Source organism: Pelobates fuscus, chromosome 1, assembly GCF_036172605.1.
Source record: "Pelobates fuscus isolate aPelFus1 chromosome 1, aPelFus1.pri, whole genome shotgun sequence".
NCBI classification, from domain to species: Eukaryota; Metazoa; Chordata; class Amphibia; order Anura; family Pelobatidae; genus Pelobates; species Pelobates fuscus.
The window spans coordinates 472,638,070-472,661,416 of NC_086317.1; the positions used below are offsets into that span (position 1 = coordinate 472,638,070).

At 39.9% G+C, this 23,347-nt stretch overlaps 1 protein-coding gene across 1 annotated transcript in view; it reads right to left on the bottom strand.

Annotated features, from left to right (window-relative positions):
- Positions 1-3,637: 3,637 nt before the first annotated feature.
- Positions 3,638-23,347, bottom strand: part of P4HA3 (prolyl 4-hydroxylase subunit alpha 3) — a 45,148-nt gene continuing 25,438 nt past the window's right edge. The window contains exons 4-13 of the mRNA XM_063444976.1: positions 22,189-22,338; positions 19,351-19,402; positions 15,036-15,202; positions 13,671-13,847; positions 12,531-12,595; positions 9,500-9,659; positions 6,448-6,510; positions 5,909-5,977; positions 4,807-4,903; positions 3,638-4,238 (exon numbers count right to left, since the gene is read on the bottom strand). Of these exons, the coding sequence (XP_063301046.1) occupies positions 4,168-4,238; positions 4,807-4,903; positions 5,909-5,977; positions 6,448-6,510; positions 9,500-9,659; positions 12,531-12,595; positions 13,671-13,847; positions 15,036-15,202; positions 19,351-19,402; positions 22,189-22,338 (1,071 nt within the window). The 3' untranslated portion in view covers positions 3,638-4,167. The remainder of the gene's footprint in view (positions 4,239-4,806; positions 4,904-5,908; positions 5,978-6,447; positions 6,511-9,499; positions 9,660-12,530; positions 12,596-13,670; positions 13,848-15,035; positions 15,203-19,350; positions 19,403-22,188; positions 22,339-23,347) is intronic.

Below are 23,347 nucleotides of genomic sequence, written 5' to 3' on the forward strand. Positions count from 1 at the left end.
TCCTTTAAGGAATTATTCACCAAGTTGTATTGAGTAAGACATTTTGAATCTTGGTCATATTTGGTTTTAGATTCTGATGTCTTTTTTTTTTCCTCCTCTCCTATATTCCTTTTGTAGAAAATGTTTTGCTACGTGCAAAAGGTTAGTCGTTGCTAGTTCGTGCATCAACCTTCTGTTTGTTATGGTTGTATTTTACCTTAAGTGTATTCTATCTTTTTTCCAGTAGAGAGCGCTATAGTACTGCTGAATTTTGACAAAAAAAAAAATACAAAAATCACAACACAATCTCCTGCAGGGATCTGACCACTTTTACTTTTTCACAAAATCAAACCAGATGACTGATATATTTAGAATAACTATTTTCCATAGGTTTCTTAAACATTCTCTCCAAGCATGATGGCGCTAGCACTTAAGGGATGTTATTAAAATATGCAAAGTAATACAACTCTTTATTGTGAACTACATGCCCACGGTGCTCAGCCAGCCATTCATCTCAGTGTGGAGGCAGTAATACCATGGCTTTATCAATTTATTTTGGACAGTAGGCTGCTGAACCAGTTACAGAATATCTCCCCCTATATTCTGTTGCCCTGCCCATGGTGGAAGGGGTCAGGGGAACCCAGATATAAAGGATTCCCTAGATCAGTGATTCTCAGTCCCAAGGCACACACTAACAGCTTAGATTGGGTCACTATCCCAATGGAACAGAACTGTGATATTACTGAATGCGGTCAATATCTAAATCTACATTGAGGATAATCAGATCCACAGGGGAGAGGGGTAAAAAACCCCAAAATAAATGTAATATTTTTTGTAAACGATGTGGTTTTGTTTAGTTAGCTGTCCCTGTCAAGTCTACACAGGAATTTTCGTTTTGCTATAATGTACTGACCGTGCAGTTTGTGTTTAAATGGCACCCCTGGGCTCCCTCCCTACGTTTAATAAGTTCAATCGAGTGTTCCTTTATATCGTTAGAACTCAAAGTGTCACTCTGTGCTTGAAATACTCCAGTCATTGAGATACCTTACTGCAGCCGGGATCACCAATTTCCTATGCTTTCCAATTAGCTGTGCACTCTCTAAGTTAGTGTACCTGCTGAAGAGCTAAAATTTAAATTCTAAGTGAATTTCAAATTTAAGGACACAGTATACTATACAGTAAGATGTTAGGATCTATACGTATACGCACATATACATCAAAGAGGACTCTTACAGGAGCTCTGCTGGCCACCACTTCACCCAGATAACTTATTCTAGGACAACCAACGTCTAATTCTCACGTTTTTCAATAGTAAAGACAAGAGACTGAATGGGGATTTGGGTTTCTTTTCACATCCCCAAACCCTTATCAATGTGTGAATACACAAGTCTGTCCATGTGTTTAGGTATAAATTGGATCAGTTCCCCATCATTGTATCCCACAAATTATTAAGGCAACAACTTAATCTCCTATGGATGTTGATATCAAAGTTTACACTTCGTATTTAGTGGAAAGACAGATTTATTAAAATAAGAGTAGCAGCGGTTACTTTTATTGCACTAAACATATTAACAGGCTTTACAGTAGGTGCTTTAACCAACCAAGGCCATGACAGAATATTTTAAACACGTCAAATTTAATATTTTTGGATTGACTTTGAAAATGATTTATTCAAAATAATAAAAAAAAATCAAAATGCATTTTGAAAATTTCTCCAAAAATATTAAATCATTCTAAAAGTGTCAAATATTAAATTGATGCCTAGGTTATCTTACCAGCTTCGTTGTTGAAGGGATCTCAAAGGCTGATGACAATCAGAGGTGATTGTATCAAATCATTGTGGCCCTTTGAGACTGGAGGTAGCAGGTAAATGGTTAAAGGTCTGTAGCTAGTGTTTCACACTGCAGTCTGCCTGGGGGAATGAATCATATCTGACAAGTAATAGTCGAGTGTTACCCCTGGCCCATGGAGAATGTAAAACACAGAATAATACAGACTGCAATGCACTGAGAACCATGGGGACCCCAGGGCCGGGCTGGAGAGGGTCTATCAGCACTGAAATTCCTCTGGACCAGATGAAAGGGAGACATGCATGCGTCTGGGAGGATTAATTTTCTTTGCACAAACTGCAGACAAATTGGAAAAATGAAAGGAATAAGTGGGCCAGGAATGTGCGATGTTGGCATGTCTCAGGAGGCTGATATCAGTTCAAGGAGATGCTGGCAGACACATTGTATCTGAGCTGCTGTCAGGTTCAGTGTGATCCATTGTGTAATACTAGATTAGAAACGTTTGGAAGCAGCGTGCAGTCTTTATATATTCCATCTGAAACCATGCAGGCCTGCATTAGCTGGAAATCAGGTCAAGGGGTCGCACTTTTGCCCGTATTATTGTAGTATTGCATTCTTACTGCATCGCCATCCCAATTAAATACCTGCCGAGACTCTCTGTATTCTCACCACAACCCAACTCCCTTCCATCACAAGACTGCCAGCAAGCACTGCCACCCTACAACCTACCGTACACAGCCCATCCACATCACTCCATGCACACCGTACCAATGACCCCACGCCCACAGTGCCACTGACCCCAAACCCACGCAGACAGTGCCACTGACCCCAAACCCATGCACACAATGCGGGTAAAAGTGTACGTTAGCGTACTTTATTATTTCTCAATTTTACTTAAAGCAAATAGCGTATTTTCTTATTAACAGTCATTATTAAAATACACTTTTACCGTAACTTGTTTAATTTGAGGCTGTCCCCGCCCCCAAGGATTAACTAGATAAGCATTACAACTTTAAACCTACTGACTTTACATTATAAGTGTAAAAGTAAACAGGCGTCCAGATGTTTAAGTCCCCACCAGGAAGAGGGATGCACTGTACGTATATTCCATGGAGGCCAACGTCATAATACATGTTTCGTGGAAGGACTGCATTATCTATTGGCCCATCCTGTAATATGTGGCTGAGCATCACAGCAAGTCTAAGGCACCGATGATACAGCCAGTTACTGGGAATAAATACTACCCCTGGCCAGCCCCTGTAATGACTGTAGGTATTCAGTGTGAGAACACTTACCATGCTCCAGGGATAACAATACCCAGCACACAGTGAGTGCCCCCTGCCCTGCATGACAGATTACAGTTTGCCGCAGTCCATGGTGTTAGCGAGTAGACGCCTCCTAGCTAACCGCATCATTGCAGTGTCGGGATTTGTGAGATGGTATGCTAACAGTGATAGCCTCCAAACTTATATATTTTATTGTTTTTAGTATATTTATACAGCGCACCATAATAGCAATGCTAAAAAACTACAAAATACGCCAAAATACACCTGAACGAAACGGCAAATAATACAATACGCTAAAATACACTTTTACCCACAATGCCACCTCATTCATCTGTCCAGTATCACTCTCCACACAATATGTAATCAAAAAGCGCCACAGACACATTATAAAAGGATTCCATGTCATATATAATGCCATAATGAGGCACCAGGAAGCTATGGATGAGTGGGCGTGCATCAGAACAAAGAAGATACATCATTTCTGTGATCGCATGTGCCCAGCACCAATCCATGCCAACAGCACCACACTGTCTGTACAAAGTGCCACCCCACATCATGCATCCAGAGAAACAAATCCATCCAGTATCTAGAGATCCACCAATACTACTCTGTGTAGCCAGTGCCACTCACTCTCTGCACACAAGACAACCACCTACCTTCCAGCGGCACATACAGCCACCCACCTAGCTCTGCCTTGGAGCACCCTTCTGGGTTACCTTGACTAAATGTAGTATTCTCTGTTTCAAATGACATCAGCCCTTACCTTCTACAAAAAGAGGGGCGTAAGCCACAAACTAACCATTTTCACTCATTCTGTACCATGTAGACAGTGTGTCTCCTGTGTAATATAAATACTGACAGCGATTTTAAGGAATTCAAATCCTTCCTTCCTGAGCTTTCCTCCTGGATGTTTGTTTTAGGAGTCGAATTTCTTAAGCAGATTCTGCTCTTTTACTTCCAACATCCATCATCAGTTAGCAAAACGGCTTCTCTGTCATTCTAAGCAGGTGCAGACCATCTTGTGCTCGTTCACTTTCTGGGAGATCTGTAGCCTCCTTCAGCCTGTCCTCATTAGTACCTTAATTCGACCTTTGTTCCCCAGTTCCCATTCATTAGTCTTTAGGGGTCAGGGAGCACGGCCTGTTGAACTCCTGGCCGTACTCATGAATCCATTTGTTGGCCACTAGAAAACAAAATCAACAAGTGATCTAGAAAAGAAGAATTCTCAGCTTTCACGGCTCGATTCGATTATAAGAGGTAAGAATTTCTCTGGTAATTGAAAACAATTGTCCTATAGATGTAAATGAGAGAACGGCTATTCAGTCACTGTAGCTAAATTTTTCTTTTGAAACTGAATCCAGTATAAAACTTAGCGATTAAGTTGATATAAGATGAAGAAAAGTAAATAGACAAAGGCTATCCCTGAACCCAGGGTTAAATTATTAAGTGGAAATGTTCATAAAGTGTTAGTCAATACCCCTCCTGATTTACTGGAGCTTCACCATCCTTCATATCCTTGTACCCCTAATAACACCCACCATCTTTTGCCAGCTAGAGGAAAATATATAAGATGAGCCGGACACAACTGGAGAAATAAACCGTATGAGCTGGTGGCCCTATGGTCATATAGGGGCCATCTGAGTGTAAAAACCCTATTACGCAAGGTTTTTTGGCTTCTGCATTGCTGTAGGATGGGGCAAAGAAAATCTCTACTAAGAGCCACTTTAAAAATTCTGGTGGTCCGAACTTACCCCATTTGCTCCCAATTAATACAGGACAGCCTGCGTGCAAAGTGTCCTCATTGCCCTCTCCATTTCTATGCAGATTCCACCAGAACAGGGCAGCATTCTGAAATAGCAAATAAATTAATGTGGTATGGAATAACCCAACACCCCCATACCTCAACCTCAGACAACCTACAGCAGTGACATCTCATCCATACCTAACCCAGAACCTACTACCTATTTCATCGTCCCTCATCAACAAAGACTTCCCATTAGAACCACAAACCCCACTCTGTGAACATCTCTGCTCTAGACTCTACTCTCTACTGACTACTTCAATTTCTCTCTCAGTGAATCGGAGAGCATCTGGGATCCTTGCAATTATCCTCATCCCCCATGCTTTAACCAGCTTTGTCCACGTCTGCATCTAATCTGCTACCTACTTGTAAGAGAAAATAAAGAGGCATATCCATTAAAATGTGAACTAAAGTGAATTTAAAATTTAAGATCAAAATAGCCAAACTGAAACCTGAAATGAAGATTGTTTTCAGCTTGGATATTTTGGTCTGAACGTTTAATTTCACTCTCATACAGCCTTTAACTCTTCAGAATTTCTTCCTGCCCTGTTGGAGTCAATTGGTTTCTAGAAGTATAGACTTTGAAGAACACTAGAACTCACAGAGTTAAGCAGTGGTAAGCAACCTTTGGCACTCCAGATATTGTGGACTACATATCTCCTGATTCTTTCTCAGCATTATGGGAGATGTAGTCTTCTTGGGTTTGATTATGTGATGTGCCAGAAGAGTCAACAGTCCGCATGTAATTAAATGCTACGTTTGTTAGAGCTGTGGATATGAACAATTCCCAATCCAGTTGTTTGTGTGTGATTAACTGGATTGGCCATTAGCTAACATTTGTGACTAACAATCTAATTAGTCAAATACTTTTTAAAAATTCATTATTACCACAATTAAAATATTTATATTTTTAAATATAGTAGCTTTTCATAGTTTTACTGTATTTTTTTTTTTAAAAAATAAAGAGAGTTATAGAAAACTGTTGCTTTGTTCCAATAATTAATGACATTTTCTGTGGTGCTAGGTCTGAATGAAAACAAAAAAAATCCTACCTTTAACACAGGTGAGCTGAAATTGGCATAGATAAAGGCCGTAGAGCCTCCCATATCCACTGAACTGAGCTGAAGAAAAAAAAAAGGCAAACACAAAATATATCATTAAGATCATGGATCCCCCCCAACCTGCAGCTTGCATACCGCTTGCCAATGCCTAGATAGAATCGTTTACATCCATATTCTTACTAACATGGAGCATCTTCACACCAAATGCCTCTGCTCCAAGTCTCAGTGGCTAAGTATTAATCAATCTAGGTTATCGGTATTGCTGAATTATTGGATTTAGACAGCCCTGGTCAATATGTTCCATCATCTTAATCTTTACGTCTATATTTTTTGTTCCAGATTCCTTGTAATTTTTATTCAGTTTAATTGTTAAATAACGAAGAAAACAAGCAAGGACCTTCTTTGATGTTTATGCTCTCCGATTTGTAAAATGTCCCATATACGAACGGTTTAACAATAAAATTCTAAAAAGAAAGTGTTATATTAGAAACTGTAAGCACAATTGATTGTTTGCACCAAAGAGAACTTACGTAGATCATGAAGGTGGCTAGACGGTTGCCCATGTTTGTTCTGTACAGAGGGCTCTGTCTGGACTGAAATAATAAAAATTATTTTTAAAAAAATGACTTTTTAGATATGGACTATTCACGAAAATACAGATCTTCCTGGGATTAATTAAGCTGGATACCATGTATAAACAAGATAAGAATTATTTCTCAAAAACAAAAAAAGTTGGAGAATCTTGAAGTCAACTTTAAAACTGAATAGGAAATGTATTGATTTTTTCATTGTAAGGTCTTTTCGAATATGTTAAGACAATAAAACTAGCAGGGTTATTTACTAAAGTGAGAATTTAAGTGAATTTAAAGTTAATCTCAAAGTCAAAATAGCTAAACTGGAAACATGGTCTAAATCAGTTATGGTTAGAGCTCAGATACATTGGTCTTAACTTTTAAATTCACTTTTAACTCTCCTTTAGTGAATAACCCTGTGAGTGCTATTGTGATATTTACTTAAAGAGACACTATAGGAACACAGGCCATTTCATCTCATTGAAGTGGTCCATTAACACTGCAATTTAAAACTGTGCATTTTCAGAGAAATCACTAGATAAAATGTAATATTAGTTGTTACTTGCCATTTTTTTTTCACACTAGTTTCAGCCACCGGGATGCCAACAGCTTTAGGTACAGTCTACCACAATGGGTCTCATCTCCTGGCTCAGTTAATACAATTGGTTCTCCACAATAGGTCTTATCTCCTAGCTCAGTTACTGAAATTGGTTCTCAACAATAGGTCTCATCTCCTGGCTCAGTTAATAAAATTGGTTCTCAACAATAGGTCTCATCTCCTGGCTCAGTTAATACAATTGGTTCTCCACAATGGGTCTCATCTCCTGGCTCAGTTAATAAAATTGGTTCTCAACAATGGGTCTCATCTCCTGGCTCAGTTAATAAAATTGGTTCTCAACAATGGGTCTCATCTCCTGGCTCAGTTAATAAAATTGGTTCTCCACAATGGGTCTCATCTCCTGGCTCAGTTAATAAAATTGGTTCTCCACAATGGGTCTCATCTCATGACTCAGTTAATAAAATTGGTTCTCAACAATGGGTCTCATCTCCTGGCTCAGTTAATACAATTGGTTCTCCACAATGGGTCTCATCTCCTGGCTCAGTTAATAAAATTGGTTCTCAACAATGGGTCTCATCTCCTGGCTCAGTTAATAAAATTGGTTCTCCACAATGGGTCTCATCTCCTGGCTCAGTTAATAAAATTGGTTCTCCACGATGGTTCTCATCTCCTGGCTCAGTTAATAAAATTGGTTCTCCACAATGGGTCTCATCTCCTGGCTCAGTTAATAAAATTGGTTATCAACAATAGGTCTCATCTCCTGGCTCAGTTAATAAAATTGGATCTCCACGATGGGTCTCATCTCCTGGCTCAGTTATTAAAATTGGTTCTTCACAATGGGTCTCATCTCCTGGCTCAGTTACTGAAATTGGTTCTCAACAATAGGTCTCATCTCCTGACTCAGTTAATAAAATTGGTTCTCCACAATGGGTCTCATCTCCTGGCTCAGTTAATAAAATTGGTTCTCCACAATGGGTCTCATCTCCTGGCTCAGTTAATAAAATTGCTTCTCAACAATGGGTCTCATCTCCTGGCTCAGTTAATAAAATTGGTTCTCCACGATGGGTCTCATCTCCTGGCTCAGTTAATAAAATTGGTTCTCCACAATGGGTCTCATCTCCTGGCTCAGTTAATAAAATTGGTTCTCCACAATGGGTCTCATCTCCTGGCTCAGTTACTGAAATTGGTTCTCCACAATGGGTCTCATCTCCTGGCTCAGTTACTGAAATTGGTTCCCCACAATAGGTCTCATCACCTAGCTCAGTTACTGAAATTGGTTCTCCACGATGGGTCTCATCTCCTGGCTCAGTTAATACAATTGGTTCTCCACAATGGGTCTCATCTCCTGGCTCAGTTAATAAAATTGGTTCTCCACAATAGGTCTCATCTCCTGGCTCAGTTCATAAAATTGGTTCTCCACGATGGGTCTCGTCTCCTGGTTCAGTTAATAAAATTGGTTCTCCACGATGGGTCTCATCTCCTGGCTCAGTTAATAAAATTGGTTCTTCACAATGGGTCTCATCTCCTGGCTCAGTTACTGAAATTGGTTCTCCACAATAGGTCTCATCTCCTGGCTCAGTTAATAAAATTGGTTCTTCACAATGGGTCTCATCTCCTGGCTCAGTTACTGAAATTGGTTCTCAACAATAGGTCTCATCTCCTGGCTCAGTTAATAAAATTGGTTCTCCACAATGGGTCTCATCTTCTGGCTCAGTTAATAAAATTGGTTCTCCACGATGGGTCTCATCTCCTGGCTCAGTTAATAAAATTGGTTCTCAACAATAGGTCTCATCTCCTGGCTCAGTTACTGAAATTGGTTCTCAACAATAGGTCTCATCTCCTAGCTCAGTTACTGAAATTGGTTCTCCACAATGGGTCTCATCTCCTGGCTCAGTTAATAAAATTGGTTCTCCACAATGGGTCTCATCTCCTGGCTCATTTACTGAAATTGGTTCTCCATAATGGGTCTCATCTCCTGTGTTGGTACCAGTTTTGGGACAGTTGGGAGATACCCAGAATAATGCTCTACTACGATAGTTACTGTATCATTAATAATGTAAATTTTTATGGCAATATTTCATCTAGTGAAATTCCCCATCTAAATTAAATGATCACCCTAACTTTCTAAAAGTATACAGAAAAGAAAAATAACAGATTTATTGCTTGATTTTTTAAACTGACACGTAACTTACATTAATATTATTACTGACAGTGGTAAAAGGGTGAACTGTATAACCAGACCAGTGTTAAAATTTAAATACAGAACACAGAGATGGTGGCAGGGGACACCATATTTGATCAGGTCATTAGACAATGAATGAGGGGATTTAACCCCTTACGGACACAAAGGAAATATTCCGTCATGATTTCCTTTTATTCCAGAAGTTGTGTCCTTAAGGGGTTATTTTCATATGCAGTTTGCTTCCTGGCTGAGAATTAAAATGTACTTACCGTAGCGTGGTCAAAGTGTGGTTCATAATGTCCGCCAATTCCATAGTTTACCACTTGCAGGTGCTCAGCGTAAGGGACCTGGACATTTAAACCCGTCGTTGCTGCGATACGAAGGTCTATGTTCTTGATGATCGGATGAACAGTGTCCTTTAGCCAAGCGCTGAAACACAGCACAGAGAATTAACAAATACCCCATAATATCAGCTTCTCCAGTGTATACAGAGTGTTTTGACTTGAAACATGAAATAGCATTCAAAGTTGGAAATTAATAGACAAATAATTTTGTCCTAATTTGGACGGAGCGGATTTGCTGAGAATTTGTCAGCTAACACGCTCAGACAATCAGTAACTGCAGGGACCATCAGTTTATGTCAAACTGTTTGAAAACACTTTAACGTATACACCATAACCACTTCACAGGCTTCACCATAACCACTTCACAGGCTTCACCATAACCACTTCACGGGCTGTTAGAAAATAATTTCCGTGACTGATAAATCACATCCATCCACTGACTTGACGTGGACCTGGCAGGAAAACCTCCATTTCAATCATGCTTGGGGAAATAAATCACTATTATTCAGAACTTATAATGACGGAACAATGGCATTATACAGAAAGAGAGTGTCTAGGTGGATCCCCAGCGCATCAATAAAAACTATAAGACTTATCAATAAATGAATACAATGTGAAAGAGAGCGGCGTTGCCGCATCATGAACCAATAAAAAGAGAATGTGTGATGTAGAAATGCATATCGGGCCCGTGATTATTAGAAACAGGATAGAACTAGGAGCATTCTAAGAAACAAAGATTGGCAAATTAAACAATCAAACGAAATGGATACTACGAACCTTACAGAGAACTAATAGGCAGAGTTCTACATTAACTCTTTCAGTGCTGGAATGTTAGCCGGTCTCACATTAACTCTTTCAGTGCTGGAATGCTAGCCGGTCTCACATTAACTCTTTCAGTGCTGGAATGCTAGCCAGTCTCACATTAACTCTTTCAGTGCTGGAATGTTAGCCAGTCTCACATGAACTCTTTCAGTGCTGGAATGCTAGCCAGTCTCACATTAACTCTTTCAGTGCTGGAATGTTAGCCGGTCTCACATTAACTCTTTCAGTGCTGGAATATTAGCCGGTCTCACATTAACTCTTTCAGTGCTGGAATGCTAGCCAGTCTCACATTAACTCTTTCAGTGCTGGAATGCTAGCCAGTCTCACATTAACTCTTTCAGTGCTGGAATGCTAGCCAGTCTCACATTAACTCTTTCAGTGCTGGAATGCTAGGCGGTCTCACATTAACTCTTTCAGTGCTGGAATGTTAGCCGGTCTCACATTAACTCTTTCAGTGCTGGAATGTTAGCCGGTCTCACATTAACTCTTTCAGTGCTGGAATGCTAGCCAGTCTCACATTAACTCTTTCAGTGCTGGAATGCTAGCCAGTCTCACATGAACTCTTTCAGTGCTGGAATGTTAGCCGGTCTCATATTAACTCTTTTGGTGATGGAATGCTAGCCAGTCTCATATTAACTCTTTCAGTGCTGGAATGTTAGCCAGTCTCACATTAACTCTTTCAGTGCTGGAATGTTAGCCGGTCTCACATTAACTCTTTCAGTGCTGGAATGCTAGCCAGTCTCACATTAACTCTTTCAGTGCTGGAATGCTAGCCGGTCTCACATTAACTCTTTCAGTGCTGGAATGCTAGCCAGTCTCACATTAACTCTTTCAGTGCTGGAATGTTAGCCAGTCTCACATGAACTCTTTCAGTGCTGGAATGCTAGCCAGTCTCATATTAACTCTTTCAGTGCTGGAATGTTAGCCAGTCTCACATTAACTCTTTCAGTGCTGGAATGTTAGCCAGTCTCACATTAACTCTTTCAGTGCTTGAATGCTAGCCGGTCTCACATTAACTCTTTCAGTGCTGGAATGTTAGCCAGTCTCACATTAACTCTTTCAGTGCTGGAATGTTAGTTAGTCTCACATTAACTCTTTCAGTGCTGGAATGTTAGTCAGTCTCACATTAACTCTTTCAGTGCTGGAATGTTAGCCAGTCTCACATTAACTCTTTCAGTGCTGGAATGTTAACAAGTCTCACATTAACTCTTTCAGTGCTGGAATGTTAGCCAGTCTCACATTAACTCTTTCAGTGCTGGAATGTTAGCCAGTCTCACATTAACTCTTTTAGTGCTGGAATGCTAGCCAGTCTCACATTAACTCTTTCAGTGCTGGAATGTTAGCCGGTCTCACATTAACTCTTTCAGTGCTGGAATGCTAGCCAGTCTCATATTAACTCTTTTGGTGATGGAATGCTAGCCAGTCTCACATTAACTCTTTCAGTGCTGGAATGTTAGCCAGTCTCACATTAACTCTTTCAGTGCTGGAATGTTAGCCAGTCTCACATTAACTCTTTCAGTGCTGGAATGTTAGCCAGTCTCACATTAACTCTTTCAGTGCTGGAATGTTAGCCAGTCTCACATGAACTCTTTTAATGCTGGAATGCTAGCCAGTCTCACATGAACTCTTTCAGTGCTGGAATGTTAGCCGGTCTCACATTACCTCTTTCAGTGCTGGAATGCTAGCCAGTCTCATATTAACTCTTTTGGTGATGGAATGCTAGCCAGTCTCATATTAACTCTTTCAGTGTTGGAATGTTAGCCGGTCTCACATTAACTCTTTCAGTGCTGGAATGCTAGCCAGTCTCATATTAACTCTTTTGGTGATGGAATGCTAGCCAGTCTCATATTAACTCTTTCAGTGCTGGAATGTTAGCCAGTCTCACATTAACTCTTTCGGTGCTGGAATGCTAGCCAGTCTCATTAACTCTTTTGGTGATGGAATATTAGATAATCCTGATATTAATCCTTACAGGGGCTGTAGTGGTTATTGTGCTTACATTTAAGATTTAAGATTTTACTACAATAGAACTACCGGTAATTCCCATTTCCTAGAGGAAAAGTACTAACTCTGCTTTAATAAACAATTTTATCAATAAATATTAGATGCTAATGATATTGTATAAATAAATTACCTTTTGCTTATGCGATATTCAACCTCGGATTGTTTTCCTCCTGAAGCAACCACCGACCTCAGCAGCTGGAATCCGACATTGTAAATGGTCAGCATTTATCTCAGCGACATGCATTCAGACCCAGTACAGTAACAGATTTCTGGGGATGGACCATCTTGGCATTGTACGGTATTGTAAACTGGGCATCACAGTTAGGACAGCCCATTATATATGTATATGCTCCGAATGAACCATTTTTTCCAATCACTCACGATATTAAAGTCTCATGGCTATGTTCATATCAGAGATTGGCTCTGTACATTCACTGGATATGAGGCCTTGACTTCAGTGAGGACATATTTTGGTATTCCTTGTGATTTCCAAAATGAAAAATGAATTATGGTAAATGTAAATAAATTTGCATTCAATGCCCTGACAGTGCCTTTAAGATGGAATCGATGCCACTGTGGAATATGAACGTTTAAATATAGAAAAACCTTTAGCCTTATTGAGAAAGAACAATAAGGAAAGCAATAGCCACTCAGAATTTCTCTTTTCTTAGATCTGACAAATCAACCTCACATTTGGTCACCTCCGTTTAATTGGGCCAGGTGTCTGATCTGAGTGCAGCGCAGACCGCACTGTTACTAGTTTACAACGCCTGCCCCAGTCAAAGCAAAATCATACGGACCTCAGGGAATATTCTGCTTTTCCATGAACACATTCTCACGAAGCCAAGGATTGCAACATTGAGAAAATTAATGACCTGTTTTATGGCCACACAATATTTCATAAGCGCCAGATGGAAAACGTTTATTTCGTAACTTGGAGTAACGACTTATTTGGTGATAAAACAATGTGACCGTCAAATAATCATAAAATATATACTATACACATGGACTTAAGCCAATTTATATTACAAACTATAAATATTTCAAATTAGGAAATCAGTCTGCAGTGAAAGGGGGGGATTTCTGAGTGTCTGAAATGGGTCCTGAGAATACAGGGGTTAAAAATTCTAGGGACCGGTTCGTGCCTGGCAATTCAAGTGTTAATTGCAGTCTGCACTGTAGCATATATTTTTAATGCATTATATTGATAAAAACAAATAAACAAAAAATAAAAAAATATTCTTCTTGTCTTTTTATTGATTTAGCTTACCCAGGGAACGGCCAGTTCCTTAATGGTCTCAGATTCATGGTCGCTGACAAAGTCATGATACAGAACCACGTAGGGGTCCAAATTCACAATTTCCTTTTTCAGGGGCTGCAGCATTAAATGTGGGCTGCTGTTTGTATCGTAGAAGCAAAGCATCCTGGGGTTTTCATACATCATTAGCTGGAAGCAGAACATTGACTGGTTAGTTTGTTGCTCCGTATCCGTTGTGAAGAATAGGATTTGTGGCTTCTGAAAGACTTCAACTAAAATGTGATATAGTAGGAAGCAAAACTGAGAATGTAAAAAAAATATTGGGCTCAATTTTTGTCTCAATCCCTACAATTCACACATTTTAGTCAACAGTTATAAATGTAAACCCATAAATCCACACTGCTGTATTTACCTGTAACCTGGAGCAGAGATCCTCCATCCCCACTCCCGGTCAATCATTGTTATAAGTTCTGTGCTTTGCCCCTGGCAGTCAGCATAGAGACCATAGGAGAGAGGAGAAATGTAACAATGTTTCTATTTCTCTCCAACGCAATGTGTGCCTTGACTGTGCCAGGACTGAACTAGTTTGTGACGTCAATTGTTAAATCTTTAATATAAATTTAAAAGAAAATGGCGAACAGTTTAAAAAAAAAAAAAAACAATATTAACACATATGATAGGCGATTTAAATGTTCTATTCCTTGGTGTAATTCCCCCTTTAAAGCAACTTACAAATCATTGATCTCTTATAGTCCCATAATAGCTTCACTGGCTAACATAACTCATCTGTTTTTAAATATATTACTAGTAGGCTCACCTGACCTATTCCCTGTGCATCAGATCAGTGTTTCTCACCATTTACGGAGAAGTACCCTACAGGTCACCGGACCTGCTCCCCGTACCTCACCTGACCTGCTCCCCGTACCTCACCTGACCTGCTCCCCGTACCTCACCTGACCTGCTCCCCGTACCTCATCTGACCTGCTCCCCGTACCTCACCTGACCTGCTCCCCGTACCTCACCTGACCTGCTCCCCGTACCTCACCTGACCTGCTCCCCGTACCTCACCTCACCCTGCTCCCCGTACCTCATCTGACCTACTCCCTTTACCTCACCTGACCTGCTCCCAGTATCTTACCGGACCTACTCCTTGTACCTCATTTGACCTACTCCCTGTCCGTCATCTGACCACTTTAGTTTGTAAGCTTGCAGGCCATGTTCTCAAACCTACTGCCTCAGTGTACCTTTGTCATGCTGGTCTTGTTATACCCTTTGGTTAATTCACCTTGAGGTGCAGAATGCGTGGGTGCCACAATTATATAATATTTATGCCATAAAATCAATGCTGGGACATAGTGACACATCCTATTTTCACACCTGATTTCCTAAGGTTCGACAGAGCCCCTCGTACAGATCGCGAGTTCTGAGGTGGGTGACATTAGGACGCTGAATTCTGGTTTCTTCCAGCGCTGAAATGTCGGGATTTTCATCTAAAATCTTCTCATACTTTATAATGTTTCGTGCCACCCTTTTATTATCTGGATCTAAAGACAAAAAATGATAGAAATAAAAAATATATAAGACTTCATTGGTGAAATATATTGTTTCTTGTCACTTCACGCCATTCATACCAAATGTTATATATATGTAGACATAGTGTACAAAACAAACTTACCTCCTACCTACCGTGGGTTCACATGATCCAAATGGCTGCTCAGCCAGATATAAGTGACATGTTCTCATAAAAATCAATATACATCATGTAAAAAAATATATATCATTTAGTTTCATTAAATGTAATAAACTTTAAAAAAAACGAGAAGAGAAAATTTGATGACCGTAGTCCTTTAAAGGGATCCTATAGTGAAAGGAAAACAAAGCCGTTTTCCTGGCACTATAGGGTTAATCGGTACCCCCCTCCCCTGGGCCCCCTCCCCCAGCCGGGGGGCTGAAGGGGTTAAAAACTACTCTTAGCACGAAATTGGAAAACAGGGAAAATCCCATGCATTCAAGAATTAACAACACAAGTCATATGGCAGGCAAAATTGGAAAGGGGTATATTGGTGAACCTAGGAAATAGTACACTCAAATAAAAAACTGGAACACATGGATAAATAAAATGGAAGCTACAACTTAACAATTATCATAACAGTTAAAAGTTTCGTCCTTTTTATTTTGGGGGGGAGGGGGGGGAGGGGTTAAATGACAACAAACCAACACAATAATTAACCCCTTAACACTAATTACACTCCTCTCTCCTGCACTTTTCACTCAACACTTGATGCGTGTATAGTTTACATCCTGTTATAGAGAGGGGAGGTGATGGGGAGGAAAAGGGAGAGGGAAAAAGAAATAGATCCCAAAAAACGGGCAGATAAACAGAATTGCAAAATTAATTGTATTACAATAGGCGTAAGGAGTGCTCACTCTCTCCAAGGATAGGCAGGGAATGAAAGATTTACAAACAAGAATTTATATGGGATTTAGGAATCAGGGTAGGAGGAAGGGGAATTGGGTAAAAAACAAAAACAAAAACCCTTCAGCCACATACCTGAATCCAGCGATGATGTCCCTCGGCGCTGGATCAGGCTCCGCCCGCGCTCCTCCCGCTCTGACGGGGGAGACCTAATGCGCATGCGCAGCAATGGCCATGCGCGCATTAGACCTCCCCATTGGAAAGCGTTATTTAAATCTGACGCTGGAGGTCTGTGAGGACGTCCATCGTCAGATAACGGATCAAAAGGCCGTTTGGATTCCAGAAGCTCTTTAGTAGCTGCCTGTTAGACAGCCACAGAGGGCAGACTTAGTGCTGCAATGTGCAGTTTCTCTGGACCTATAATGTTCTACATTGCAACACTAAGTGCAAACGGGTCACAGCACCCAGACCACTGCAATGAGCTAAAGTGGTCTGGGTGCCTACAATATCCCTTTAATTAAGATGCCACGATAGTATCACGATGCAAGCGTTTCCAGTGGAAGCATATCAGGACAGTTATAATGTTGCAGATAAAAGTATCACACTGTTATTCTTCGTGTTAGTTTTGTAAATATTGTTAAATTGTCTGTATTTTGATGGTTTTATTAATGGATGTGTTATTGACTTTATAATTGTATTTTAACACTAGCAATTTACAATTAGGAAATTTTAAGTTGACAGTTATGGAGATTAAATGGCTTGCACTGGCTACTTGTTTTACTACCTGGTGGTGTAATCAGCTTAGTTGCGGTTTCTAAATGATTGATATTCAGGTATTGAACACTGTAATTAAAGGGACACTATAATAATCACCAGAACAGCTACAGTTTAATGCTGTTGTTCTGGTGAGTATAAGCATTACCTTCAGGCTTTTTGCAGTAAACACTGTCTTTCCAGAGAAAATGCAGTGTTTACATTACAGCCTAGGGATAACTCCATTCCTCAGACGGCCACTAGAGGTGCTTCTTGGGGCAATGCAGTGTGCAGCACTGACGTTCAACGTCTCCACACTCTGCATGGAGATAGTGAACATTCCTCATAGAGATGCATTTCTATGAGGAGATGCTGATTGGTCAGGGAAGCGTTTGGCTCTGTCCCCCTCCCTCCCCCCCAGAACCGCCTCCTTGAACCGCCTATGGGAAAGGATTGTGATTGGCTGAGATCATCACTTCTGATGATGTCAGCCAAGGAGGGGGGTTGAGGGTGGAGCCAGCGCTGGCAGACTGGAAATAAGGTAAGATTTCATGTATTTAGGAGGGCAAAGGGGAGCCAGGGGGGCAAGATGGTGATCTGAACACTATAAGGTCAGGAACACATATTTGTGTTCCTGACCCTATAGTGTTCCTTAATTGTTTTGTGTCAAAAGTACTGTATGTTTTAAAGTAACAATTTTTTACTTCTGCAGAATTATTTTGAAAATTTCAGACAAAAACGTGATATAATAATGTTAAATTATTCATAATTCACAACCCTGCACTCTTACTGCAAACAATTGCAGTATACTTGTAAAATATCTTGTGCATAATAAGCTACGTTTTCCATTATGTTCTGAGCACGCTATACATTCTGTGATATAAAACAGATTTTACAAGTTACATTTGCACGGCCAACACACACACACACACACACACAGAGTGCATAATGTAGGGGTTATTCATTTACAGACTGTGCCCGGTGTACCCAGCACAGCATATAAATGAAAATAAAACTAAAACTAGTGACATTTTTCTTATAAAGACCAGCACAATCACATTTAGTAAACGATTGGGTTGTGAAGTAATCGTATTAGTGACAGGGCCTCTTTAAGATGCCAACATTTGTTCCATTGTAAACCTGTCTATAATTGTAAAATGAATGGTTTGGCAATCTTCATGGAACATTCCTACGTAGTCAGCGAAATTCTAGAAACGCTAAACATTTTCCTTTTACTTCTTTAACAGGGAATTAATAATATGCGCTTTCATAGATAATTCATAGTTAATTGCCATTATTTTTGTTTAACTTCTTCACAATGAGTGAATGAGTGGTCCAGGGATATAAAGGTCACTCAGTATTATCCATGGCAACTGTTATTGATATGAACTGAGAAGTGACCCCAACTATATCCCCTCAACCAATTTCGTACAAAAACAGGTATCATTGCAGTGGCATTCAAATAACAGACGACAGACACCACTTGGGATTATGGGAAACGCTGGTAGTGGCCCGTATCACGGATTGCTAAGGTAAGGGTCATTTTTTGTCAAGCCGCTCCCAGGTTACTTAATGTAGCTTTAAAATAAAATAATAAAGGTTAAATTAACAAGCAGAGAATTATTCACCAGGAAAATTCAAGTTTCAAGGTCACACTATCTGGGTTGGAAGTGTTGATGGCTTGGAGAATGTTTCCCACAGGTGAGTCCCTGGTGAGGGAATGCACACCATATTCAATAATCACCATTTTATGCCATAAGTAATACAAGGTTGGCTATGGCTTGTTAAAAACCAGCTAGAGAGACAAGTTGTGTGTAACACTACCAGACTTTGCTGCACTTTGTGAGACAGATAAGGACTTTTAGAGACACTGTGGCCACATGGTTTACATTGCAGCATTAAAGGGACACTAAAGTCACTAAAGTGTCTATAACATGTTCCTTCAGTTTTAAAAATATATATAAATGTTTACATGATGACAATAAATGTTTATGATGACAATTAAAAACCTTTAGTGGCAGTCGCTCAGACGGCCACTAGAGGTGCTTCCTGGGTCAGTGCTGCACAATGTGCAGCATAGATGTTCAGCGTCTCCACGCCCTGCATGGAGACACTGAACACCCCTCAGAGATGCATTGATTCAATGCATCTATGAGAAGATGCTGAGTGACACAGTGCAGCATTTTGCCGTGCACACTCAGTCGGAGCTCTGGCGCTCTGCAGGAGAAGGATGTAGTCACTGGCCACTGGAAGACACTTGGCATCTGGCATAAACCCAGGTAAGAGGGCAATCCGTTGCAAAACAGTTTGCCCCATTACCAGGAATTGGGGCCAGGGTACTCCTCCCACCATAACCACTACAGGAAGCTGCAAATGTTATGATGCTTAGAATAACCCTTCAAATGAATACCTCCACGAAATGGCATGGATTTATTTAGAGAGTTCCCAGCTATTCCACTTTGATCACAACAGAAACGGTTCTACTGACAAACATCATCAATAAAGGTTCACCGGATCACATACCATACAGCAGACACTCCCTGGAGAGATCTAAAGCCTGGGAGATATTTCCTGTCTGAAAGAAATGTACAAATATTAATACAGATAGTCACACTTGGCCAGGTATAGGGACTGCTAAGTGGCTGGAATTTAATTCTACGCATTAAATCCAAAATCCTTTCCTGATTTAACGAAAAGCAGATTTTTGTTTTCATTCCTTACTACAGAAGCTCCTGTGGCTTCTATCAACTCTAAAATGTTATTCTTAAATTCTTCATACTTATATGTTAACCTATTTACAAACTTCTGACTACACAACACTCTCCCTCACTTACCATTCCTCTCCACACATTCCTCACTCCTATGTGAGGAACAAACCCACCAATACAAACTCCACATACTACAATTGAAAGCAATTCTGGTCATTGTTTTAGCTTTATTTTGACAATTTAGTTTTGTTTTTATTAACACTTTTTGTCATGCTATGTCAGATACTTAGGGCTCGGTCTCAGACAGGGGCTTGGTAGGTCCACACAACAGCCAGCCAAACTCTATTGTGTGTTGTGTGTGTGGTGGCTGAATTTTGTCTGCACAGAGAAGCTGAACTTTCCCCATAGAGATGCACTGATATAATACATCTCTAGGGGGGGCAGCTGGTTGGTCAGGGCAGCGTGTGGCACCGCCCCACCTTCTTTTTCTATGTGAAAGCATTGTGATTGGCTGAGATCCTCAATTCTGATTATGTCAGCCAAGGAGGCAGATCAGGGGCAGGGTCCACCTTGGCTGAGTTCATCAGTATTTGAAAAAAAAAAAACAAAAAAAAAACCAAGAGTATAATGCACACACAAAAAAAAGTGTGTGTGTGAGTGTGGGGGGGGGGGGGGGGGGGGGATACTTTCTGCAGGGTGCTCCAGAAAGGGAGGGCCAATCCCTGGAGACATCAAATGGGAGAAAATAAATATTCAGGCACACCTGAGGTTTCTTCTAAAAGGCAGTCATTTTATTTGGAACAAAAAAGTGGAGACAACGAACAAATTATGTGATTTCTACTATTTTTATGCATTGCTTGTTTCTGACAAAATTCTCAAAGTATAATTAGATTGCTGTTTGATTTTTCTTTAATCTGTCACATGGGATCATTTACCTGGTGGAAGTCATTTTATGTATGCATTGAATCTGTAAAAATTGGAATTATGGTACTTTCTCCCCAAGGAGAGGAATAAATGCTAGGGCACCATGACCGTATAACATAACTAGACACTGGATGCTGTATTTTTCCACATTTCACTAAACCAGGAAACCTTTAACAAGCTTCATCAGCACAACAAAGATTGTCTGGGTGTAGAGAAGAGGGGGCATAAAAACCAAACCCCTGGCACAGGCGAAATTTAATGTATTCCCTGCTGCCAAGGTAAATATTCTTATGTTAAAGAGACATTGCCATATGAAAGTTTATATCCATTAAATAAGGTTAAAACAGTAAAGCAAATAGATTAATATATTAACGTTATTTTCATATAAGAAATCTGTAGTATGTTTAGCCAGAATTAGAATTTGAAGATCTGTCCATGTTTCAACAAGGAGGCTGCCATGTTGGATTCACATCACAATTTCCAAACCATGATTGACAGTTCCTAATAAAAAACCAAGACTACAGAGAGCATGCGATGGCAGCAGCCAATCAGATTCTGTGGATTGTGCTAATTTAGAATGACAGAATTTCAGCTGGATTAAGGTTTTAGTAACTATGAGAATTGCAAATCTGAGCAGAATCAGGTCATTCTCCCCAAATTTTGTCCCCAAATCCAGACAAAATTCCGCACTTGGTAAAGAAGCCCCTAAATGATGTATTGTTGAGAATTTACCAGAGAATTGCAAATATTAGGCAAAGCAGCCCAAATGGAAATATTCGCCAACTCAGCTGTATTTTTACAGCTATTTTGGCCTTGGATTTGCAATTCGATGAGGAATCACCTATAATGGACTGAATTTTTTTTTTGCAAAGAATAAGGCGTTATTTAAAAGAATATTTTAAGCTAGGAGCAGGGGACTCTTAAATAACAAATAAAAAATAATAATTTCAAATAAAATCAGACAGCACACACACACATAAACACACATGCATACGCACACTTACAGTCTAATAACACCTCTCTATTTTAATGTTTATCCATACCACGGCTAGCAGCAATGAAATGTATGAATAAATGTTTCATTGCCCTTTACATTCTGCTACCTTCCTCATATTCCCGGTTTCAGAATTGGACTGCTTTGGCTATCCTAAATCCAGCTGACAGAACACACTATGGAACGATGCCAACCTTCGTGAGTACGCCTCTGTACAAATCCTGAATGTGGGTTTTATCTTCTAATGACACCTACTGGGGAACCTGGAATCCATTACAATTTGCTGGGCTGCAAATACAGCTTGCTCTTGTATGAAAAAAAAATCTGAATATGTTAAAATATGCGCAAAGATTATATACAGTGATACCCGGGGGTGCCTCTAGCAATCTGTTCTGTAGATTGCAACTCACATGATTCTCGACCAGATTACGTGCTGACGTTGAATTATAGGAGTCACAGTACCAAGAAGTTGTGGAAACCTGTACATACATAATTACCTGGGAATGAGGGGACCGTAGTAGTTATTGGGGAGCTGTCCAAAATGATGAAACACATCAGAGGAATTTAAGTTCTAAAACAGGTGGAGGGGGTCTGCTTCCTCCCCACACATACAGGCAGAGTTAAATTAATAATCTTACTATTCTAAATCCTAACACATTCTCCCCTTATAAAACAGCAGATCCAATGTAAAATGCATTGAACAAAAAAAAGAAAAAAAAAAGAAATTAAACTTACTTTATAATGAGAAAATGCCAAGTAATCCAGAGCCTCTTCTAAACTTCCCTCCTCCTCTGTATACCAATTGCCGTACGTCCCTCGGAACATGCTCACCGCTTCCTCCAGCCATGGTATCGAGTGATAAAAGTCATTCATGTCATAGGCCACCTGAGCAATAACGTTACATCAAATTAGCCTTGCCGACCTCTGGGCCACAGATATTTGGATGGGTTTGGTAATGATTTACCCACAAGTAATTATACCTTGGGTAAACCTGATGAAAAGCTAACATGTTAATAAAAAGTAGCATTTAATAAAATAAATACTATAAAAAAAAAAAATTCTTTATTTTTGGCGTGCAAGAAAAATATATAGAATCTAGCAATGCCACAACAGCTATTGCCAGTGCATCGGTCAACAATTTGTTACAGTTGTTTGGCATGTCATTTCATTGTACATTTTATATTGTAGTATAGAGTTATCACAAGTAAAACCAACTTGTCAGCTACAAGATATGGCAGACGAGTTATGCCTTTGGAGTATATATACTGACACTTTTTGGGGGTATTAAGGGGTTGCACACTTAAACAGAGACATAACTTGTCTGTGCGCTTTATAAAAAAAATATGGATAGACAATTCGCTGAATCTACACAATATCTAAAATGGTATAATAAAATAGTAACAATAATAATAATATAATGATAATGATACTCCGCACTTGTGAGGGACATCTTTGTCGGATTGAGCACAGGGTTTGTCGAAAATAGGTAACGAGTGCAAGTGCAGAGGTGTTATTTAGGATGAGCATACAGACAATCCCCATCTTATTTTTAAGGAAACAATCTTAAGTGGTGCCTTTCTCAGTTCATCGGAGCACATCACCCTGGGTAGGTAGCCAGGCCTGTGTGCTCGGTGTGTATCAAGGGTAATTGCTTATCTAAATCAATAGGCCCGTCTTCCCTATAGGTGCTACTGTGGTTGGCTTAGTATTGGAAAATTGTGGTAGGAAAAAAAGATATAACAAACACAAAATAAAAGTCGAACATGTGTATAAATAGATCAGAGATGCTGGCTGTCAGGATACACTAATATGCCCAACACGCAGAATTTAAGTAAAAATAAAGAAAACCCCAAGACGTATTACTGGGCCTTAGAACGGCCGGATTTAATGTATA